This window comes from Anolis sagrei, chromosome 4 (genome assembly GCF_037176765.1).
Source record: "Anolis sagrei isolate rAnoSag1 chromosome 4, rAnoSag1.mat, whole genome shotgun sequence".
Taxonomy (NCBI): Eukaryota; Metazoa; Chordata; class Lepidosauria; order Squamata; family Dactyloidae; genus Anolis; species Anolis sagrei.
The window spans coordinates 39,060,993-39,083,691 of record NC_090024.1 but is presented as its reverse complement, the minus strand read 5'-3'; the positions used below and the strand labels follow the sequence as shown (position 1 = coordinate 39,083,691).

The window sequence follows — 22,699 nt, the reverse complement described above, 5'->3', positions numbered from 1 at the left end:
TATAGATTATCCAGAAAATAATAATAATAATAATAATAATAATAATAATAAGAAGAAGAAGAAGAAGAAGAAGAAGAAGAAGAAGAAGAAGAAATCAAATATGAATTGTCGATGTTGTAATCCTAGACAACAGCAGGATTGAAGAGAAACAACTGAAAAAGCTGACAAGATATAAGGATTTAAAGATCAAACTGCAAAGACTCTGGCACAAGCCAGTAAAGGTGGTCCCAGTGGTGATCGGTACAGTGGGTGCAGTGCCTAAAGACCTTGGCCTGCACTTAAACACAATCTGCGCCGACAAAATTACCATCTGCCAGCTGCAAAAGCTACCCTACTGGGATTTGCACCCATAACCAGTCACTATGAAGTAGCCCATCTGGCATGAGAGAAGGGAAGATGCTACATTTAATATGGTGCTTTTAAAATATGGATTATTAACAAGAAAGGCATCCATTTAATTAAATGCATTTTAGACATCTGCTAAAGGGTCACTTTTTAGTTAGTTAAAAATAAAAGACATTAATGAATTAATGGCTTTTTAATTGTTGCCCTAATGAATTCAACAAAGAGCACAGAGCAGGATGTTATGTGCATGATTGTATTTATCTTAGGAGAACAGGATTTAAACAATGATGTGGAATAATGTATAAGAAAATAACTGAATCAATGCATTGTCAAAGGCTTTCAACTGAATCAATATTTGCCAAATGTTTTTTTTGTTGTGACTTCAGTTAATACATCTTAACCAATTTGTGAATTGTGTGTACACATGCACGTATGCACATGACTTTCCTCCTAGAAGCAAGCTGCACCATTAAATTATGAAATAAACTATTTGTTATACTAACAATGGAAGTCTATTCTTGACTGCATGAAACAAAACAAGCCTTCATTATTGTCATGGGTTTTTCCTTCCCTTCCTGTGCATCCCACCAGATTAATGTCTGCCTTCACCAGATTAATGTCTGCCTTCAAGTTGTGTCTGACTTACAGAAATCCTAAAGGGAACACATCACAGGGTTTTGGGGACTTAAGTGTGTGACTCATCTAAGATCAGCCAAGGATTTCCATGTTCCAGAGGGGAATGAACCTCTGCTCTCCATTGGCCTTCTCTTTCTTTGTAGTCACATGGTCTACTCTGCTGGTGTCAAAATGGGGCGCCCACGATGGCCAGGAGTTTGCATGGAGTTCTCTGGCCAACTGGGAGAAAAACAACAAGGAAAGTGAGGTGACAGTCCAGCAGGTCTGATGCAATCTAGCCCTAATTAGAACATGCGGTGCCACTGTGGGTTTGACACGGGATGTATGGCCACCTCCACCTCTGGGGCCAATTACTGGACAGTGCAGGCTCACTTTAAGATTATGAAAGGAAAATTACAAACCCAGTTAAAGCAATTAATGTGTTACTTGTTGCTTGCTACCTACTGGTATTAGTATATTGGATTGCTGACCAATAAAAAAGCTGAGAGATGAGCTGATAAAAACCAGAGACTGCCAGCTAGACACCATCTCTGCCTACACTGCATAATATTATCACAACAGATCATTGCAGTTCCAAGCAGTTCTTAAAAATCTAAGCCACAAAGCCTGCAACTGTTAATTGCCTACTGCATGTTTCTCCCACATTTCTGGAAATGATATAGATTAGATGAAGTACATCCTACTTCCAAATTTCAAGATGCCTGAAAATGGCATGTGTCTATGGCATGAAAGTGGAAAAACAATTTAGTTTCTAGGTTGTTGTAGATTTTTCAGGCTATATGGCCATGTTCTAGAAGCATTCTCTCCTGGCATTTCACCTGCATCTATGACAAGAATCTTCAGAGTTTGTGAGGAGGATGCTTGCCATAGATGCAGGCGAAACATCAGGAGAGAATGCTTCTAGAACATAACCATATAGCCCAAAAAACCTACAACAACACAGTGATTCTAGCCATGAAAGCCTTCAACATTTAGTTTCTAGATTGCACACTTCAGTTGGTGAATGACCCATTTCTGCTTTATCTTTTATAGCTTGCCAAATGTATAAAGCTGTTTACTTTATTTTTAATAGTTAACTGCCTATATGAATGGATAAACCAAGGAAAACAACAACAGAAAAAATACAAGACATGTTAAAACTTTGCAAATTGCAGCAGCCGTTGAGTAAGTACTTAATTGCTTTCCATTAAATTAATGTTAGCTACCTTGTTGTTAAGTAATTTCCTCCATTAATTGGGCTATGACCATATGATGTACTGATTTAGTAGGTGTACAAATATTTTCCACCCAAATAATGAGATCAGTAATTTATCCTGTATTAGGCTTTTCGCTACATCATCATAAAGTGTCACATTTGAGGGACAACTATTTTTAAATAAAGTGAAAAAATGCACACAAAAAATCTGTCCTGATTTGTGAAGACAACCAGTATCATGGCAAGCTACTTAACCTTAGTAGACTGAAAGTCAAAACTAAGGTCACGACAACATCTGTTATAGAACTCCAATATGCTGATGACAACATGGTCTGTGCGCATTCAGAAGAAAACCTACAAGCCACTACAAACACCTTTGCAGAAGCATATGAGAAGTTTGGTCTGTCATTGAACATCAAGAAAACCAAAGTGCTCTTCCAGCAGTCACAGGCCAATCACTCTGCAATGCCAGAAATACAGCTTAATGGTGTAACATTAGAAAATGTTGACCATTTCCGCTACCTTGGCAGCCACCTCTCCACAAAAGTCAACACTGACACTGAAATACAACATCGCCTGAGCTCTGCAAGTGCAGCATTTTTCTGAAAGAAGCAGAGAGTGTTTGAGGACTGGGACACCTAGGGAGACCAAGGTGCCTGTTTATAAAGCTATTGTCCTCCCAACTCTGCTATATGCCACAAAACATGGACTGTCTACAGACATCACACTCAACTCCTGGAATGATTCCATCAGCGCTGCCTCTGAAAAAGCCTACAAATCTCTTGGGAAGACAGGCAGACAAATGTCAGTGTCCTGGAAGAAGCAAAGACCACCAGCATTGAAGCGATGGTCCTCCTCCGCCATCATCTCCGTTGGACTGACCACGTTGTCCAAATGCCCGATCACCGTCTCCCAAAGCAGTTACTATATTCCCAACTCAAGAACAGGAAACGTAATGTTGGTGAACAGGAAAAGAGATTTAAAGACGGGCTTAAAGCCAATCTTAAAAACTGTAGCATAGACACAGAGAACTGGGAAGCCCTGGCCCTTGAGCTTCTAACTGGAGGTCAGCTGTGACCAGCAGTGCTGCAGAATTCAAAGAGGTACGAATGGAGGGCAAAAGAGAGACGTGTGCCAAGAGGAAGGTATGTCAAGCTAACCCTGACCAGGACCGCCTTCCACCTGCAAATTGATGTTTTCACTGGGGGAGAACATGTGGATCAAGAATAGGGTTCCGTAGCCACCTACAGACCCACCACCAAAACACCAGACTTGGAGGACCATTATCCTCATGCTATGAAGGATCGCCTAAGTAAGTATAAGATATATTTAGATTGGATTATCAACATATATGTATTCATTAAATATGCTAAACTATCTGACTATATGAGGTGTATAATTTGACTTCCATATGCTTAAAGGATAGTTTCCAGGACTAACCATAGAAACGCAAAACTATAGATAATAGTGAACCCTATGAAATGAGTCACTTCTATTGGAAGCATACTATAGAAACATGCCTTTATAAATGCAGAAAGTGATAGTATGATTTGAACAAAGAAAATGCCTGGAGAAACCCCCACTTTAATAGAGCTAGGTCCTTCAGACTGAGTCTATGATCAACTTCTGGTGGAAGCACACCATAGTACTTAGAAATGTAATGTTGGTGAACAGGAAAAGAGTGTTGGAGTACTTAGAAAATGTCTAAAGATAGCTTTTCTAAAACTTTGGTAATGAAACCATGGTACTACTCTATGAATATGGGAATCATGCATGTGTGTGTGTGAAATATTTTAAAATAATTGGCATCAATTTCTACTTCAGTTATTGTGGTCTGTAATTTGTATGGGGGGAAGCAGTTTCATTCTTAAGGGCAAAATATCAGCTGTCTGTGAGTACACAATGGATATAACACGAAAGGAAATAAAAGTTTATTTTAATCAAATTTAGTCTCAGGAAGTCGGGGCTGGTTTCTTCCTGTGGGTAACAGCTCTACGAGTCATTGACAGATGAAGCATTTGACATGCTTGTCACCATAAGTCACCTTTGTGTGTGTGTGTGTGTGGGGGGGGGGGGACATGATATACAGATAACATTTTCTTTCAGAGTTCAAACTATATAGTGTAATGCTATATTGAAGAAATGCCATCTGAAAAGCCATAGGTGAAAGCCTCACTATCACATGAGATATTCTGCTCACAGACGTTGAAAGAAATTCTCAAATACACAGGCACAACAAAGCCATTTGCCAGAAGGGCAGCCAACACAGGATGGCGCATGGAAAAAACAAGGCAGATATCAGAGGCATAATCACAGAGGAGGCAAAATGAGGGCATTGCTTCCTCTAATAAAAATTCTACCCTCCAAAAGCATATTTTCCTCTTTAGTCAATGAATTCTAGTACTGCAGAAAGCTAGACAGTAAAATTGCTTTCGCTCAGAACTGTTCTATTTGCTCAGCTCTCATATTCTTGGTAATTTTGTTTTCCCCTTTCCTTTCAGTTTTGCTCCACAGGTGATTAGATTGACAGGTCTGGAACTGGTTTGAAGCCAGGTGCGTGATTATATTGAATCTGGATCCTGGCCTCAAAACACTCTGAGGATTTTTTTTGTCTTTCTGGGAGAAATGCACATCAATGCTCTGGAGCAGTGGTTCCCAACCTGTGGTCTGTGGACCACCAGTGGTCTGCAAAAATGAAATTATGGTCCATGGCTTCACCACTGTCTCAAAACCATGAGGCAATGAGAGCAACTGGTTTTTCAAAATTGTCTTATAGTGCTGAGGCAACGGGGATGTCAGGAGGGGAGAGGCTGACTACCCACAAAATATTACTACAACCACATCAGATCTAGACTATTAACTATGGTTTTCTGTGGGTGAGCAGATAGCGACCACTGGATGGCATGTTCTGTATCAGAAACTAGAGCTGATGTGGTCTATCCAATGCAATTTTCTGAGTCAGCACCCCAAATAGCCAAACCAAATCTAAAGTTGACCAAAAAACTAATTTGTAACCCTTTTGGTACTAATGTTGGAAAATGGTCTTATGGTGACATATATTCCCCCTGCCCTCTCTCTCTCACACACATCATATGATAGCAATATATAGAATCTGCTTTGAACGGAAGTGGACCAATTATTTGATTTTTTTTTAATGTCCCACTTTTATCAAGGTCGAAGCACTCATGCTGTGACATGACCTCTGATCATGATTAGTATAATAACAGAGAATGATACAAGAGGCTTGGCAGATTTTTGGCTTACTGAAAAATCTTCATCATGACGATTGAATACTAATGAAGGAGACCGCATGCAGTTCTCCATGAGTTATGTGGAGCCATTTAGCTTGGCATCTGCAGCTGTGAACATTTTTTTTTACCAAGAAAAATGGCCTTTGTTTCAGTTTGGATCCTAGGACACGTCCCTGTCTCAAAGAATTCAAAATAAAAAAAATGCAGTTTCAGTGTATATATAGGGCTGATCGCATCTTGAATAAACATGCCAGTGGGAAAAGGGTAATTTCTCCATATCTCAATGGATATTCTGCAACCATATTCAAAACACCTCATTTTAAAGTTAAAAATGCAAGAGACTTGCTAAACTCACATATCTCATGTGCATTTGCATCCTCTTAGTGACATTTTCAAGGGTAAGTCTGCATTGTATTTTCAGAAATACAATGCAGAGGTTGGTATTCTCACCATTATTCCTTTCTCTGGACTTATTGGTTTGCCATAGCCTGCCTCTCCCAATGTTTATTTCATTACTGATGGAGAACTGAGGAGACTGGAGAAGCATGGAAGATGTAGATCAGTGGTTCTTAACCTGTGGATCCCCAGATATTTTGGTCTTCAGCTCCCAGAAATCCTAGCAGCTGGTAAACTGGCTGGAATTTCTGGGAGTTGTAGGCCAAAACATCTGGGAACCCACATGTTGAGAACCACTGATGTAGATTAATAACCAGTGGATCTTGGGAGAAGATGTCCACCACCTGCAACTGGCTATGGGGATGTAGCAAGATGTTCCTTTTGTCACCCATCTCTCCATTGGTGACAGAATTGCCATAAGAGGTGCTATTAAAGCAAAAGTGTGTGTTTTGGCAATGATGACAGGAGAGACATGGCAGAGTTCTATGTGAAGCTGTAGGATTATGTAGGATTTCAGACAATTTGTGGAATTTCAGACAGCTTGCTAAAAGTGCAGAAAGTCAAAGTCCTTCTGTTTTTCTAATATGGTTCTTGCAAACATGGCTTTGCTTATTTTCAAATCAGTATTCTGGACTCTGTTGTAAATATCTTTCCCCATACTCTCAGATATTTTCAGTTGTTTCAGTGGAGACGTTTCCAGCATTTCTATTTTAGTGCATGTATGGTTTGGCTTGATAGTCACCCAAGAGCTGGTTGCTATTGTGAAGAATGCACACTTTTGATCATCAGATATGTCTATTTTTTCAGAGTTTAAAGAAAATGTGTGGGCTTCGCAAAGTGCCAGTTTTAATCTTCTGTCTATTGTAAATGTAATCCAATGAATTGCTCAGTGAGGTTCAAATACATATAGCAAGGTCGACACAAGCATACAGAGATATATAACAATATTAACCCAAGTAAATAATCTCTTGTCTAGGAATGTCCCTAGATTTTCTTACGCCCTTTGTAGTATCTATTTCTCTCTGCATTGTGCACATGGGGTTTTTGATACACATTGATAAATTACATTACTAAAATGTTATTTTTATTACAACTAAATCACCATCTAATTTTGAAACAGAAAATGGCAGAACTTTTAGTTGAAGACTTGGCATTTCAGTACCGTGATAACATAGGCAAAAGAACTGCAGAGTGATATAATTGGGGGGTTAGAGTACACAAGTTTTTTTCATGTGGTTTCTTTTTTCAAAAAAGTTACAACCAGAATATGCTTACAGGGTAAATACTTTTAATTGTGCAGTGTTAAGACATGCTCTCTGGCATTAATTCAAAACCTGTAGGTGGATCTATTAAAGAGCTTTCTGCTCACTCTTTCTGAGGTGACTTGACAGAAAGGAAATGAACAAGTTAAAGGAATGAAACAGATTTATCATGTCATCAGTTGCAAAGACAATCTATTATATATTGCATAATCTATAGAGGCAAGAAAGTCTTGAAACATTACTCCTCCAAACAAAGGTAAAGGTTACTCCCGGTTAGAATTGTGATGGGTAGTTTTCATGCTTGAAGAATATAATTTGTTTAATTAGATCCCCAAGATCCATGAAGTGTGTGAACGATAATAAGAACTATAGAATTCTGAGCTCAGGGTTTCATTTACAACACAAAACGTGATGGAATCCATCACCTTTGTATAAAATAACCCGAATACGTTTCAACAGCATATGAGTGAAGGAGACATCTTTGTTTCTGCTATTGCTTCAAAGGGGGGAGTCAGAAATCCTTCACAATCTGTGGAAAACCACCCAGAAATTTACCAGTGGATCTCTATATCCTATGAACCCACCCACAGAGAGGAGTAAAATAGGGAAAAATACAAAGTGAGAAGTTTTTCCCAACAATATTTGCTTCACACCTCAATGGCTGAAACATTACCTCTCAGGTGGCTGTGGATTTGGAAGTGATTTGACAACAATAAAAGCAACAGCTCCAGACAACAAAAATGTGCATTCACATTGTGATCTGTCTAAATGCTAACTCAGTTCAATAGTTATTTGCATATGTAATTTTTAGATGTAAAAACCATACCTTCCATCTACATACAATGTACAATAAAATTATTAATAAAAGCTCTCATCAAATGAGAAGAGGGCAAGAAAGGGCCTTTTCTCCGTCCAATCATCAAACACACTGTGCCACAGTCCATGCCTGGCACCATTCTCCTTTACTTGGATGACAACAATCTGTTCAATACACCCAAACTCCACGTGGTTGGAAATGTGACAACTGATCTCCATGACATCTGACACCTTTCCCAGATGTGTATATGGGGTGTGTGGTGGGACACTTGTAATAACTTTGTGATTAACACAGCTTGGCCTCATGTAAATCAGAAAATCATGTGCAACCTTGTCTGGATAGGCAGAACTTCTATCACTCACTTGGTGATAGAAGTTCTGGCTTCCCTGTAGAGAAGTGATGGTGTGCATCTTTATCTGGAAGTTTATGATCTCTACTTCAATTCACTGACTCAACAGCTTCAGCATTCAATTCAAGGGACACTCAGGGGAAGGAGGTGCCAAGCTATGGAAGGGAAGAGGGGTTAGGGTTAGGGTTGAGTTACATGAGTTACATTAGGTATGAGTTACATTAGAGAGAGGGAACTCCAGGAATGGCTAGATAAAGGGTGAATACAGTTTGGGCAGATGCAGGTGACCTGACCTCCTGCAGACCATTTGGACATGTCCCACAGATTGGCTTATACAATAAGCTCTATGAGATGTTTACCAGCCCTCCGAGGTTTGATACCCTTCTTGACCATATGCTGGTCTGGAATCGTTTGGTCATGTATCTCCTCAACTTGATTTTGTCTACACATGGTCTACTGGAGGAAGAATCTTAGTCACAAATATAACTGATTGGTAACTGATTTATTTGCATTAAAGTTGTGGCCAAACCACAACTCTCATCCATCTTATCCTCTTATCCATAACATGATTTCCAACTGTGCAACAAAGTAATTTTTAATTCAAATCCAAAGGAAGTAAAGAAGGAGGCAATATTGTCTCCTTTAAGAGGGAGCACCACAGTAATAGGTCTGACTTGTATATTTGGTCTCTTGCTGGTGAGACATTTCACACTCTACTGAGCTTTGTATGAAAAAAAATCCTTATTTGAAATATGTAGTCTAACTGAATGTTAAGCAAATCAAGATCTGGGCTTTCTGCTAACTCCAGGGGGAAACTGGAATCAGTAGAAGCTGTCTTTATTATTATGTTTATTTATTTTATTTGTTTATACCCTACTTTTTATCTCCACAAGGAGACGTAAAGCTGTTTTGACTGTCATTCTATGGGTGGCTCAGGCAGCTTGGAGATGAGGGATGGAAGTCCCCTGTCATCCCCTTCTCTGCATGGTGGCTATGCAGAGTCACCTTCAGTCACCTTGGAGACAGGAGGGTCCCTACTGCCCTGCCACACCAAGCACATCACAGGTGTCCCACTCCACCCACCACGTTGCAGTGGTTTCCAGTCATGAAACTGCATCTCCCTTCTCCTCTTTCTGCTGGTACTCTGCCTATTTAAAGGTAGGAAAAAACATTATAGCTGGCGAGAGGAATTGCCATAAAATAATCTGGGGCAACAGATACATTTTTGCTATTTAAAAAAAATACAGCAAAATTACTATTGCTTTCTTTGGAGGAGCTCTATCTTGGTGTATGTTTACATTATAGAAATATAGGATATTTTTAGAAGTATACGGATCCTAGAATCATAGAGTTGGAAGAGACTTTGTGGGTCATCCAGTCCAACCCCCTGCCAAGCAGAAGGAAAATCGCATTCAAAACACCCCCTGGCCTAAAGGTAAATGATGCAAACGTGGTCCGTTAATTCTAATATACATTAGGGACTAGTTATGGTTATACTATTATTCTACTGCTGTTGATACCCAAAAAGTCCCATAAAAGTCAACAGGTATTGATCCGGAATAAATTGGCATTGGATTAGGTCAAAATTCATAAGAAATAGCTGCAGAAAACTGATCAGATAATCTCTCATTGTTATAAAACATCGTAAAAATGCATGCCAGCATAATTGTCATCTTTTTGAGCTCACCCTTTAGCCAATGAGCTCTTTCTCCACTGAGTATGTGCATTAGTAACCACACCTATACAACCTACAAGAAAACACAATCACTTTCACAAAGATTTTTTTTTATAATGCTGTATTGCCCAAACAGGATTTTGGCTGTGGAGTTGCATTTTATTTCATTCTAACTAAACCTATCTATCTGTCTGTCTGTCTGTCTGTCTATCTATCTATCTATCTATCTATCTATCTATCTATCTATCTATCTATCTAATATTTTCAGTGTCATCTGCACATCACATCAGTTTCTTAGGCTTTACGTGAATATTCACAGAGCACAATGTTCCCGAATTGTACATTCTTTTTATGCCATGACCCTTTCCCCAGATGGTAATAAAGCCATCTGTGCAAAATATCCCAAATGGGGGGCTTCTGAAAAAAACATGCACAATTTCCTCTATCACATATTAAACTTTCACCTAAAAAAATGAGTACTGGTCAGACTAGTATGACATTTTGTCTGATACGATTTGGGAAAGGCAAGATATTGGTCCTTTTCTCCTCCCACCCCATTGACTTACTAGAGTGCAAACTATTTTGGCACTTTGAACTCAGTTTGCAGCAACTTAAGTAAGACAAAGGCAAAGCAGAACACTGGGAAGAGGAGGAAGAAACTGGACATTTTCAAAGCAACTGAAAAAAATGGGATGGCAGTGGATTCATTGTCCCGAACAAAGTGGGAAAGATAGAGATATGCCAGTCCAGTATGCAAAACATTAAACTATGTTGGCTTTCTTATAAAAAAAGTAGATGTGGATGGTGAAGGATACATGAATGGCAAGCACAGCACCTCCAAGGTCATATGTGGCAGACTGCATTTTCTCTTTCTATATAGAAAATTTTGAAAATTTGAACAAAGCCCTCAGCTGACATAGAGACAACAGAAAACCCAATTAAAATTGGCTGACTTGTTCTATTTGCTTCTTCCTTCACTGCTTTGGGCCATGAAAGAAAGGCCTGCTGTACTTATAGGATTGAAAGATATCTGACCCTAAAAGCATGCCTTGTGCTGGACAGGTTCTAAGCAGCCTCAGGGTCAAAGTGTCATATTTTTAATGGTGTTTCTTCTGAACTGAAAGGCAAAGTCAAATGAAATAAACAAATTGTCTATCTTGGCTCTGACATTTCCTTTCCTTTGCTTTAGTTTCCCCCTGTTTATAGGCCTTCCCAATAGTATAGAGATCTGTATTATTTTTTGGGTGGAACTTAAAACACCCCTCAGAGTCCTGCCTCAGTTGGTTTATTCCATTTCTCCAGAGCTCTTTGCTGGACTCTTCTTTCTTTTTGTAGTAGAGCCTTAGAGGCCTGGATATTGTCTGGAATCTTAGGCCTAGCAATTCAAAACAGGCATTATCAGCACTTTCTCCTGCTGCTGCATTTAGCAGTATTTTATACCAACAGTCCAAAGGACAAAAAGAAAAAAGAAAAAAAAAAGCTTTTGGCCAGCCAAGCTTCACAGGAAAGAAGATTAAGACAGTTCGTAACCATTGCTTTGGCACCAGAGGCAAAATAGACTTTCAAAGACCCCAGAAAAATACTTGCAACCAGCAACTTCTCCTTTTGTAATGTATTGTTTTAAGTTATTTTATGATAGTCCCGTGTGGAGTTAACTCTTTATTCATCCTGTTTCAGTAAACTTATTTGGTTATGCTTTCACTTTGCCTATAGTGCCTCTGTCTGCTAAGGGTCTTGGATCTTAACAGAAGATATCAGATAGCTCCCGAGTAAAGCCAGAAAATATAGTTTTCCCATAGGCTTGGGTGTGCCATCACACAAATACTTGCTCACAACATCATTATTCTGCAAAATAACTAAAGGTTCAAATGTTCATTGTTATCACTAAACTATAAAATGTAGAAGATTCAGAGAGCAATTCTGTGTTTTATTCTCACTGTGTTCCAACTTCGATAGAGCCATAAAATCTTTTGTAAAAAAAACAAACAAAAAACCACTCTTAAAGGGCAATATTTTAGTTCTGGATAAATGGGCTGCAACCTCTTCCTTCTGCAAACAAAAACAGACTAAATACAGAATCCTGAATGGCCTACATGACATTTTTCCCACATATGGTAATAACTTTTGGGGTCTTGGCTCCAAAACAAATTCTTAATCTGGCAAATAAAGCTTGGCTGTTCTGTTCCATGTCCCCTGAGCTATTCATTTCCTTAAATAAAATATTTTACATTGTTAAAAGAATTTAAAAAAAACATATGTGAAAGTGTATTAAGTAGCTGAATTGTAGGTCCAAAATTCAAATGCAACCCAGCAGTACTACTCTTACATTGTCATCAGGACTACATTTCCTTCCAATGATGTCTTGCCCTTTAGTCCAAATTATGTTATGATTATTTTCAGGCAGCTATTTTGAACAATAGCCTCATGCTTAATGCAGGGTTTCATACTGAAACAGTAAGACATTCAGTGACTTCCTTCTTCATAAGTAGAAGGAAGTCATCCTGTGGCACTTTTAAGGGCCCATCCATACAGGCTCAAAACACGGGACCTGTCTGGATTTTTACCGGGGACGTTGAAATGATCTTCCTGGTAAGAACAAATTAATTTAGAATAACCAAAGTTATTCCGAATTAATCAAATACTCAATTAGATCCAAGCCTTCCTGAAAGGCCCGGGTCTAATGGGGCATTGGGCCTGTGGGGACTCACTACTGGCTAGTCACAGGTGAATCCCCATTTGCCATACCAAACCTTTTGGGCTGCTGAAGCCCAAAGGTTTGGTATGGCGCCCAACCCCTCCCCCAGCCCCCAAAACAACCCTTAAAACTTAAAAAACTTACATAATTTGTACTAAAGATCCTCCTTGCATTCTCCTGGCATGAGGAAATGATATGGAACAGGAGGAATTTTCCTCCCCCCCCCCCCCAGGTCTCCTAGTACATCATTTCCTCAAGCCAGGAGACTGCAAGAAGGACCTTGATGGTGGCCTGGTAAGTTTTTTTAAGCTTTAAGGATCACTTTGGGGGGCTTCAGGGTGGCTGCATGTCATCCTGACTGTTACCGGGACAGCTTGTAACCATACTCATGGGAAGGCCCGGATTTTTTTTGAAGGAATGGGGATGGGAATCCATGCCAAACCAGGTTTCTTAAACCCACTTTGGCATGGATTTTGGCGCTGTCTGGAAGTGCCCTTAAACTAAAAAAAATATTTGACATATGCTGCAATGGCATCTTGGTTTTTGTTTGTCTTTTTTTTATTAATGTTGTTTTATTGTGTTGTATGGTATATTCTATGGATTCTGAAGGAATTGTTTGCAGCTTGCTATGCTTACAAATGGAAACTCAGGTTGAGAACCTGTATAACACAACACACTATAATTGTTCTGCATTTGAAATCACGCTACTGTAGCCACTACAGCTCCCCGCGCAACATCTGACAGACTCAATGTTGAGCCTTGCAGTTCACCCAGCCGGTTGGGGGGGGGGGGGGCATCAATGAAGCATCTGGCTATGTCCCTGTAAACAGATGCAAAATAATTGCATGATCCAGTGACATCTGCAGAGGCTCATAATGAATCTGAGAGAGGGCCTTGCAATTGCATATAGTGAAATGGAATAAGAGTCTTCACACACACACACACACACACACACACACAAACCATAAAAGGCATACGGTACATTTATATAAATTTTTAATATCTTTATTCATGAAATAAAGTCTGTGAGCATTAAAACATCAGAAAGCAAAGGTGTTGTTATTACAGTCACACATGTGGACACTTTTGAGAGTGTTCTGGATGTCAAAATTCTAGATATGGAAAGTCCAGCCTTTACTTAGTGTGGTGTATTTTGGTGAAGTACTAAGAATCCTTGCTTGAGAACTCATCCAGTGTTGTAGTTCAAAGGATTTTCAGAATTCTTTGTAGCTGTGGAAATTACTCGGTGATGGCAGTTTGTTACTGTTTGGAAAATGTATTCTTTTACAAAGGCAGCTGGGAGAAAGGAGGGGATTTTGAGAAAATGATGAATGACGGTGTTCATGTAAATCAAGAAGCCACTTCATCCTTATGAGCCTCGGATCCAATCCATGACTTCGGCCTGAGTTTGATCATGGCTCTTTGGAGGGTGGAAGAACTTGGAAGATTGTTTGAGATTGCAAGTAGGCAGGAGACTTTTGTTGACTGTGATTTTGAGAGAGTATTCTGTTGCCTAGATGAATTTAATCAACCAACCAAGGAAACCATTGCCCTGCATTTGTGAGACCTGAGTTGATAAGAGGATGACTTGGAGGTCTCCCTATGGTTGCCCCTTGTTGAGGCTGACTAGACAGCACTTATCAACAACTGCAAATCTGTTACCTGTGGCTGGCATCCTGTTGATGGCATATTTTGTGTGTAGAATGTTATTGGTTGTTGCAGAGGAAGATATTAACTACCTCCTTCAACATTCCATCCTCCATAAAACCCACCTTTCTTCTGTATTCACAACATGACCATTTAGTAGCTTGTGGAGATTGGAGCCCCCAGTGTTGCAATGGATTAAACCCTTATGCCAGCAGTACTGAAGAATGACAGGCCTGAGGTTCAAATCCAGTAGGATTGCAAATGAGCTCCCTCTGTCAGCTCCAGCTCCCCATGTGGGGACATGAGAGAAGTTTCCCGCAAGGATGGGAAAACATCAAAAAACATCTGGGCATTCCCTGGGCAATGTCTTTGCAGATGGCCAATTCTCTCACACCTTGCAGTTTCTCAAGTTGCTTCTGACACGAAAGAAAAAAAAAGCTTGTGGAGAATGAGCAACAGAGAAGCATTTGGTCATGTCAGTATAATCAAATGGCATATTCCCAGATCCCTTAGGGTCCCCTAGAGGTTCCGGAGGATGATATCTTTGTGTGTCTGGCTATAGACATATAGACATTGCTTCCTTTATATGATCTCTAAATATGTTGAAGGACATTCCACAGAGAGGGGAAATTGCCAGCACAGTCTCAAGAAGCCAAATGCCACTGACCACCACTGTCACCATATTTCTGCCCAGTCATTCAAAAATGCAAGAACTGGCACCATAGTTAAGAAAATGGTTTATTCTTTTTTAGATAATCCCTGCATAGACTAGGCTCCTAACTTTTGCTACTCTACTCAAAAATGATTCCTTTTATAACATGAGTTATGATGCAATACTTATACTGACCCATGCAAAAATTGACATAAAATGCATTAAATTAGTAATTTTTTTCAACATAGCACTGCTCTTTTCCTAAAACATCTGCCCCTTCTCCTGTGCTGACCACCACTCATTTTTCCCCGATACAGCAAAAGGCTTTAGAATTGGAATGCATGTGACCTATCCATTGATGTGATGTGATATACCACTTTCCCCATCTGTTTTTCTCTTTAGTGCTATCAGCTCAATCATAGTTTTCCTGTTTTTTTGAAAACTCCAGGTTGCCATGACACTTTTCTAATGACTCCTTTTCTACAGAGATCATGCCAGACAGATCAGCCAAAAATCTGGTATATTTCCCCCCTCTATATATCAGGTTTTCAGAAATCAATGAATAAAAAGAAAAGTGAATAAAAGGATGAAAAAATACTTGTAATTAAAAAAATCCTTCAAAGACTTTGAGTCATTTGTGAAAAATTTACTGTGAGAAGAAAAAAAGGAAAAATACGGATGCTTCTAAAATTCCTCCATTTTTCTATGATGGGTCGTTATTTTCTGCTTGCCAGCCAAACTTACTAATTTTGCATATTAAGTGCCTAATTTGTCATGCAAACTATGTAAGCTGCTTCTCTGTATCTGATTTAATAAATGAAAACAGCACATCAATGTCCAGACATATTGTCATACTAAAATAACAAGGAGATGCATTGCACACTGGTAATCATTTATTGAGTCACAAATACTTTCATACTGCTTACGCAGTGTTAATTAAAGTTTGTATTTATAGCTTAGTTGTGCTGAATTTAGAGAAAACAATACAAATGAGTAGGCGGATAATTCCTCACTCCTCACCATGGAAACAATACGGGTGTGAAAAACTTGATTTCAGTCTACTCGAGGTGAGCAGTTTCTTCATATCTTCTCATAAACTCTTGTGCATCTAACACCTTTCATGATGCATTCCTAAGAAATAACAATGGTGGAGAGATAATTTTGGGCATCATTTATTAAACATCTATAAAGTCTACAAAAGTGATATTACATCATCGACCATAAATATATTATAATTACATATGGCGAAAGAATACAATCTAGCTATAACTGAAAAACACATCTGGCTGTACTTTACTACACACTGCACTTGGGTAGTAAATTTACTCTTAAGTAGTTAAGTAGTGGCTGCATTATACCATCTTTCTGCTGAATACCAATACGGCATTACCAATTGGGTATGCTGAGGCTACTGTAATCCTGGTAAATGTGCAGTTATGCACTAACCAAATTTTGCAAGAGTCTTATGACACTTTTACTTGGAGAATTCTTCTTCTATCATAGTGAACAAGATACTGACGTTACCACATGCCCCAAAAATATAAGTGCATATTTAAGGAAACTAATGAACCTATAAAACACCAACATATTTGCTTCAACTTTTGTCTGATACCTTGAGTCCTGAACTGTATTCTATAGTGTAGATGCATCCTATCATGAGCTGGAAGCACACGATAACTTGAAATGTGTTGTGACATATGTTCATACAGTTCATATACACTTTGAATCTAAAGAGTGTGACACAGCTTTGATAATATATAGCCACAAGAGGAAAGTGGACAACAAGTTTGATTCATTGTTTGACTCTGGAATTCCTCTTCAGTCGACTGCTGGTTTTAATGAAATTGGAAGATACTTAAGTGCTGTTGGTAGATGAAAAAAATTACATCATACTAATGTTTTCGCTTTAGCCACAGCTACAAATACTGCACTGAGCTGAACATAGTAGCACTAATATAGCCCTTGGCAAACCATTTTTCAATTTTAATGCATTTTCTCCAAACTCCAAATTTGTTTAAATTATGTGTCTTTAGCAGGCTTTGGATGTTTCAATGTGATCAGAAATGATGGTCACAAATTCTTAAGCTCTCATTATTTACACGGGAAAAGAATTAAGCATTTGATGTAATTTACTCATGTATTTGTTTGTTTTTTTAAAGATCCTGCTTTTCTGCTAATATAGGACTCAAAGTAGCAAAAGCTCAAGTTAAAATTAATCATACCTAAAGTGATTTTTGTTTTTGTTTACTTTTTAAAAAAACTTACCACCACCATTTTCCCATCGACAATTTTCCTTCGTATTGTTGATTCCTTGCCATTCCACTTTTGCACTTGCACGAGTGCACCTCTTTCTAAGGTCACAACAGTCTGCAGAACAAAAAAAAAAGATTTAAAAATATGACTATTCCGATGTAGGGACCATCTACATGTGTGAGAAATGGCAATGCTGATTCAGAGTAGGGTATTCTAGATCTGTGTTGTTATGGTCCACACAGCCAGCTGCTAAGGGGCTGGCAAATATCCGTACTGCAGGAGCAAGTCCAGTTCAGCACCACTGGACTGCCAACCTTTCCTTTCTCCTGTCTACCTAGCTTTTGCAATGATCACCAAGTGTGGAAATTGGAGTGGCCATCACCTATTGCCTATAGTGATGATAGCCAAACCAACGGGGCAATACAAGGAAAGGAAGGGTGGTGGTGGTGGGGGGATGAGACATTGCTCCCTCCTTTTCCTCTTCCATTTTCCAATAACTTTGGCACTTTGGTTACAATTACAACAGCTGAGCAATGGCCACACCATTTTGGAACTTGGTGATCATCACAAAGGCCCACATGATGAAGAAAGAAGCCATCTCCTATCACCCGACTGCCTGAACCCATAGAAAGTGGGATTGGAGGGGAGGGGAGGTGTGAACAGCCAGGCTGCTTCCAAATAGAAAGCAGCCCAACTCTTTACACTGGCCCAAGACACAGTAGAGCTTTGGAGCATCTTTTTTTGACAAAAGAAAAGGTGAATGGATCCTATGTATCATGTAGATACTATGGAGTCCATTCCCTACTGGGCTGACTTATATGGCGCATGTAAATGAGCCCATAGCTCTTTGGATAATAAAGAGACAAGCAAAGCCAATATGCAATTGGGAAAAGTAGGGCGGGTATGGATTCTGATAATATTGCTAGGATTGCTGCTCTATGACTATTCCAGACCCTGATATTTTTTTTTTAATTTTTAAAAAATAATTAATACTTTTAAATATTTTTTTAAAATTTACATATTCATAAAACAATGAAACAAATCTATATGCATGTTTATATTTAATAATTACTACAATACTTCCTAAAATCTAAACAATATTCATATTTGGTTATAATGTCCTCTCCTCCCACCCCTCCCAATTTAGTAACTAAATCAGGCCCTGAGAGGTTTTGAAATTTTAGAGACAATACATTGTTATGTTATAGGGAGTAGGATGATGTTACAATGTTGATGTAACAAAGGGATGGCTCCTGGTGATGCCACTAGTCACAGATCCATAGGGAATGCCATTCAAATAATAATAATTAAAAAGACAGGTCTAACCAAAGAGGAGCATATATTTACACAAACTTTTCAATGCAATGGTCTCATCTTACGGTTCACCCCTGAGATCCTGGCCCTAAAATCCTGAAACTCTAAAAAAAACAAAAAAAACCCCAAACCATTATGGGATATGAAAACAATTGTTTTCAAAATAGACTGCATTCCTCTTTGCAAAGTTTATCCTGAATATATCCAATATCTTGCTCAGAATCTTTTACTCCACCCACACCCCAAGGATCTGAAATGAAAGTTCTGGAGAAGTAGCCAGCTTTGTATTAGAAGGACCTAAATTGGCTATATTCCACCTAGCAAGTTTGTTTGGCTGTGGCTGCTGATGTGAAAGCTTCCAGTGCTATTCAAAGGACAAAATAGCTCTGATTTCTGTTTGGGAAAACAATAGCAAGCCTAAGTGAAGAAAGTGACCATTTTCTTGTCGCTTTTAAAGATGGGCTTAAAGCTAACCTTAAAAACTGTGGCATAGATACTGAGAACTGTGAAGCCCTGGCCCTTGAGTGTTTTAACTGGAGGTCAACTGTGACCAGCAGTGCTGTGGAATTTGAAGAGGCACTAATGGAGAGCAAAAGGGAGAAACGTGCCAAGAGGAAGGCATGTCAAGCCAACCCTGACCAGGACTGCCTTCCACCTGGAAACCAATGCCCTCACTGTGGAATAATAATAATAATAATACTTTATTTATACCCCACTCCATCTCCCCCAAGGGGACTCGGGGCAGCTTACATGAGGCCATGCCCATGAACACAATAAACAACAGTATACACAAAACATAAAATGCAAAAAACTATACACACACACACACACACACACAGCAATATACAATCAAACATCAAACACAAAATATTCCACAGGGCAGGGCCGCTTCAGAATAAAAAATTAAAAATGTAAAAACAATGGGAGATAGGCAATGTAGGATTGTCATGATGGGGAGCCGGGATGAGAAGGGATTTAATTGCACGAGCCATAAACTAAAGTGCTTCTGAACATGCGGGTCATGAATAGGTCTCCACAGTCACCTACGTATCCACTGCTGAGACACTACTCTTGAAAAGGCTTCATTCTCGGACAGTGAAGGATCGCCTAAATAAGAAAAGCAAGTAAGCTGATGTGAAACCTTCCAGCGCTGTTCAAAGGACAAAATAACTCTGGTTGCTCAAGTTTGAGAAAACAATAGCAAGTCTAGTGGAAGAGAGTGATGACCCATCACCTTGGTTTTCCTGTCATCTGCTGTGGTCTCCTGAAATTCCTGGCCCAACTTAAAAGTGATCTGGGTATTTTTGAAGGTGCTTTCAGTTCTGATTGTCATCTGGTCACCCTTCACACTGATGATGACTCTGGGTTTGGCCAAACTGCCAAGTTTCCTGGTGGCCAACCCCACCCCTAAATGAAGGACACAGAAAACCACATTATACTTCATTTGGCAAGAAAATATATCTTACACACTGCAAAAATACATGGCTCTTAAAATATCCTTGAAAAGCACAAAAGGGGAAAGGAGTGAATAAGTTAGGTATACAAGTAAGGGGCTACAAAACACCAAGCTTTACCCTTTAAAATTATCTTTTAGTAAGTAGAATACAGATGGCCTCAAATAACACTATGTAACACAACTTTTGTTCTGGGATTATAAATGTCATTTCCTAATTGGTTCTATCATAAAAAAATATGGAAAGAGATTATTAAATGCAAAAACTCTGTTTTTGTGGGGTATCCTGCAACACATTGGGCTATAGTTTTCGATAAATATTTTATAGCGTCACAACCAATTCAACATAGTTTGAGGCACAAAAATGAAGTTTCTAAAGTATAGCAACTACTTTCAATGTAAGTACCACACAATGAATCAGGAAATAATACGTTCAAACCAGGAACAGGAAAAAAACAACAATTTTGTTACATAGTGTAATCTGGAAGAAACATAAAAACTGCCTATTACCATGTTTGGACCATGTTTTAAAAGAAAGGTCATAATTGACAGACGATCAAGGTTAGAAAAAAAATATCAGTACAAAAAGGAGTTACTTTTATATGATGTTTTAGTTTCCCTATATACCAAAAGCCTGTATGTTTATTAATGCGCATGGCAATATTTTGAGCATTTCGTACATGAATTCTCATAGCTGAATGCATATATTGCCTTTACAGAAAAATCCATGTCTACCACTTCAGTAATGTTTCAGACTACTTTAAGTGCAATACAACAGTGCTGCAGAGGCGAAAGATGTGGAGTCCAGGAGAAACAGCATCTGCTGCATCAAGCAATCACCTTCCTCCCTGTGGCGTTTGCCTACCAGGCATTTGAAAAAATAATGCATTTAAAGTAGTTTCATATTGGGGAAAAAGACTATGCATTAAATAGATAAATAAACAAGCAAAAAGGTACACATCTATATATTTAAAGAGAACAGGAACATGTGTCAGCAAGTGACAAGAATTAGTTTTCTGTCCTCACTGTGTTAATAATTCAGTTTGTTTACCATGCTCAAGTAGCTGTTGATACAAAATAATACACTCCTATTTTGAATGATATTGACAATGTTAAGTACAGAAGACATATATGTAAAAGCAAGTGGAAGCACACATGGCTATGTCTAAGGTAAAGGTAAAGGTTTTCCTCTGAAATTAAGTCCAGTCGTGTCCGACTCCGGGAGTTGGTGCTCATCTCCATTTCTAAGCTGAAGAGCCAGCATTGTTCATAGACGCCTCCAAGGTCATGTGGCCAGCATGACTGCATGGAGCACTGTTACCTTCCCACTGGAACGGTACCTATTGAACTACTCACATTTGCATGTTTTCGAACTGTTAGGTTGGTAGAAGCTGGGGCTAACAGCAGGAGCTCATGCCACTCCCTGGATTCAAACCTTGACTTTTTGGTCAGCAAGTTCAGTAGCTCAGCAGTTTAACCCACATCTAAACTCAATCAATTATATATATATATATATATATAGCAGGACTACAAAGAAGTAGGTGAAATAATAATAGTGACACAGCAACAACAACCATTATGTAAGCTATGTAAAAAAAATACTGTGAGTATTTCTGTAGAATTAAAATGTACCAGGACCATCTTCAGAAGAAAATAATAATAATAAATAAGCAATTTATTTATTTCTCATACAAAGGAAAAGGAAAGCAACAAGAACGAAACAGAAAAGGAAGAAGAAAATTCTGAATGTGGTTAGTAAGAGACAAAAAATGACAAATTTATCTTCTGTTTTTAAACTTTCTTCAAATGCTTAGATTAAAAGTTTGACAATAAGCACAAAAGGCTCTCAGAAGAAATGAAGGAACAAAAGGACAACAAAGAAAATTTCCCAGTGAAATCAAACCAAAACTCACCCAATTCTTTCATGTAATCATCAAAGTTTTCACTAGAAACAAGTTTCCAGGATCCAACAAATTTCTTGCACATTGTATGAGTTTTGCTAGGCAGTGTTTCCTTGGGAGAATGGTGTGACAAGAGTAGTTCTCAGGCAGCAGGGTTGTGAAAGCCCACCGTCTTTTAAGAAGAGGCCCAGAATACGTAGAGTTCAGGGCCACCCAATGCAGAGGGGCAACGTCAGAGGCAAAACAATGGGCATCTTGTCCCAAGCCATTCATCTCAGTACCAAGGCTGGCCGCATTTGCCAGCCACCAACTCCTCCACTATGACACAAAGTCAGAACACTTTGGAGACTGATGGGGAAAGCTAGCTTCTATTATGCCGGAAGAAAGGTCCTGTACACAATGCCACCATGGAGAACAATATTGGGTTTTTAGGAGGGTTTCATGAGGATGAGATGGCATGTATTCAAGAGAAGAGTAAAGGCCTTGTATTCAGAATGGAAAGGGAAATGAACTGACCATGAGGAATATATAGAATAATGATGGGCAATGTGTAGGAAAATATGCCCTCTGAGTTACAACAATGCCTTATCCAGCCCTTCTTTCTTTAACCCAGGCCTTGTGGAAAATTCTTGCCAAAAAAAGTTAAACAGAAGAATGCCTGCTCCAGGAGCATAATAAAATCTTTAAAACTGAGAGACAGAGAGAGAGAAGAAATTGCCTTGGTGGGTGGTATACCCTCCATCTTTGAAAGGAATGCTGTAGATGTGCATTTTTGCACAGCAAGAGTTGGACTAGATGGCCCTTATGATCTCCGAAAACTCTTACAGTCTTCTAAAACTCTCAGGTGTTTTGTCCAGA

The 22,699-nt window shown here is 39.0% G+C and overlaps 1 protein-coding gene across 1 annotated transcript; it reads right to left on the bottom strand.

Moving 5' to 3' along the window:
* Nucleotides 1-15,795: 15,795 nt before the first annotated feature.
* On the bottom strand, nt 15,796-22,037 carry LOC132774944 (myelin P2 protein-like). The gene is made up of 4 exons (XM_060775535.2): nt 21,854-22,037; nt 19,722-19,894; nt 17,186-17,287; nt 15,796-16,051 (listed from the first exon to the last, which is right to left on the bottom strand). The coding sequence occupies exons 1-4, from the start codon at nt 21,924-21,926 to the stop codon at nt 16,001-16,003; spliced, it is 399 nt and encodes a 132-aa protein (XP_060631518.1). The 5' UTR covers nt 21,927-22,037; the 3' UTR covers nt 15,796-16,000.
* Between the last annotated feature and the right edge of the window lie 662 nt (nt 22,038-22,699).

Excerpts from the sequence above, each read along its gene's own strand:
- LOC132774944 (XM_060775535.2), bottom strand. The coding sequence starts at position 21,926 with ATGTGCAAGAAATTTGTTGGATCCTGGAAACTTGTTTCTAGTGAAAAC. Across the intron at positions 19,895-21,853 it reads TGATTACATGAAAGAATTGG|GGGTGGGGTTGGCCACCAGG; the intron begins GTGAGTTTTGGT and ends TCCTTCATTTAG. Across the intron at positions 17,288-19,721 it reads CAGATGACAGGAAAACCAAG|ACTGTTGTGACCTTAGAAAG; the intron begins GTGATGGGTCAT and ends TTTGTTCTGCAG.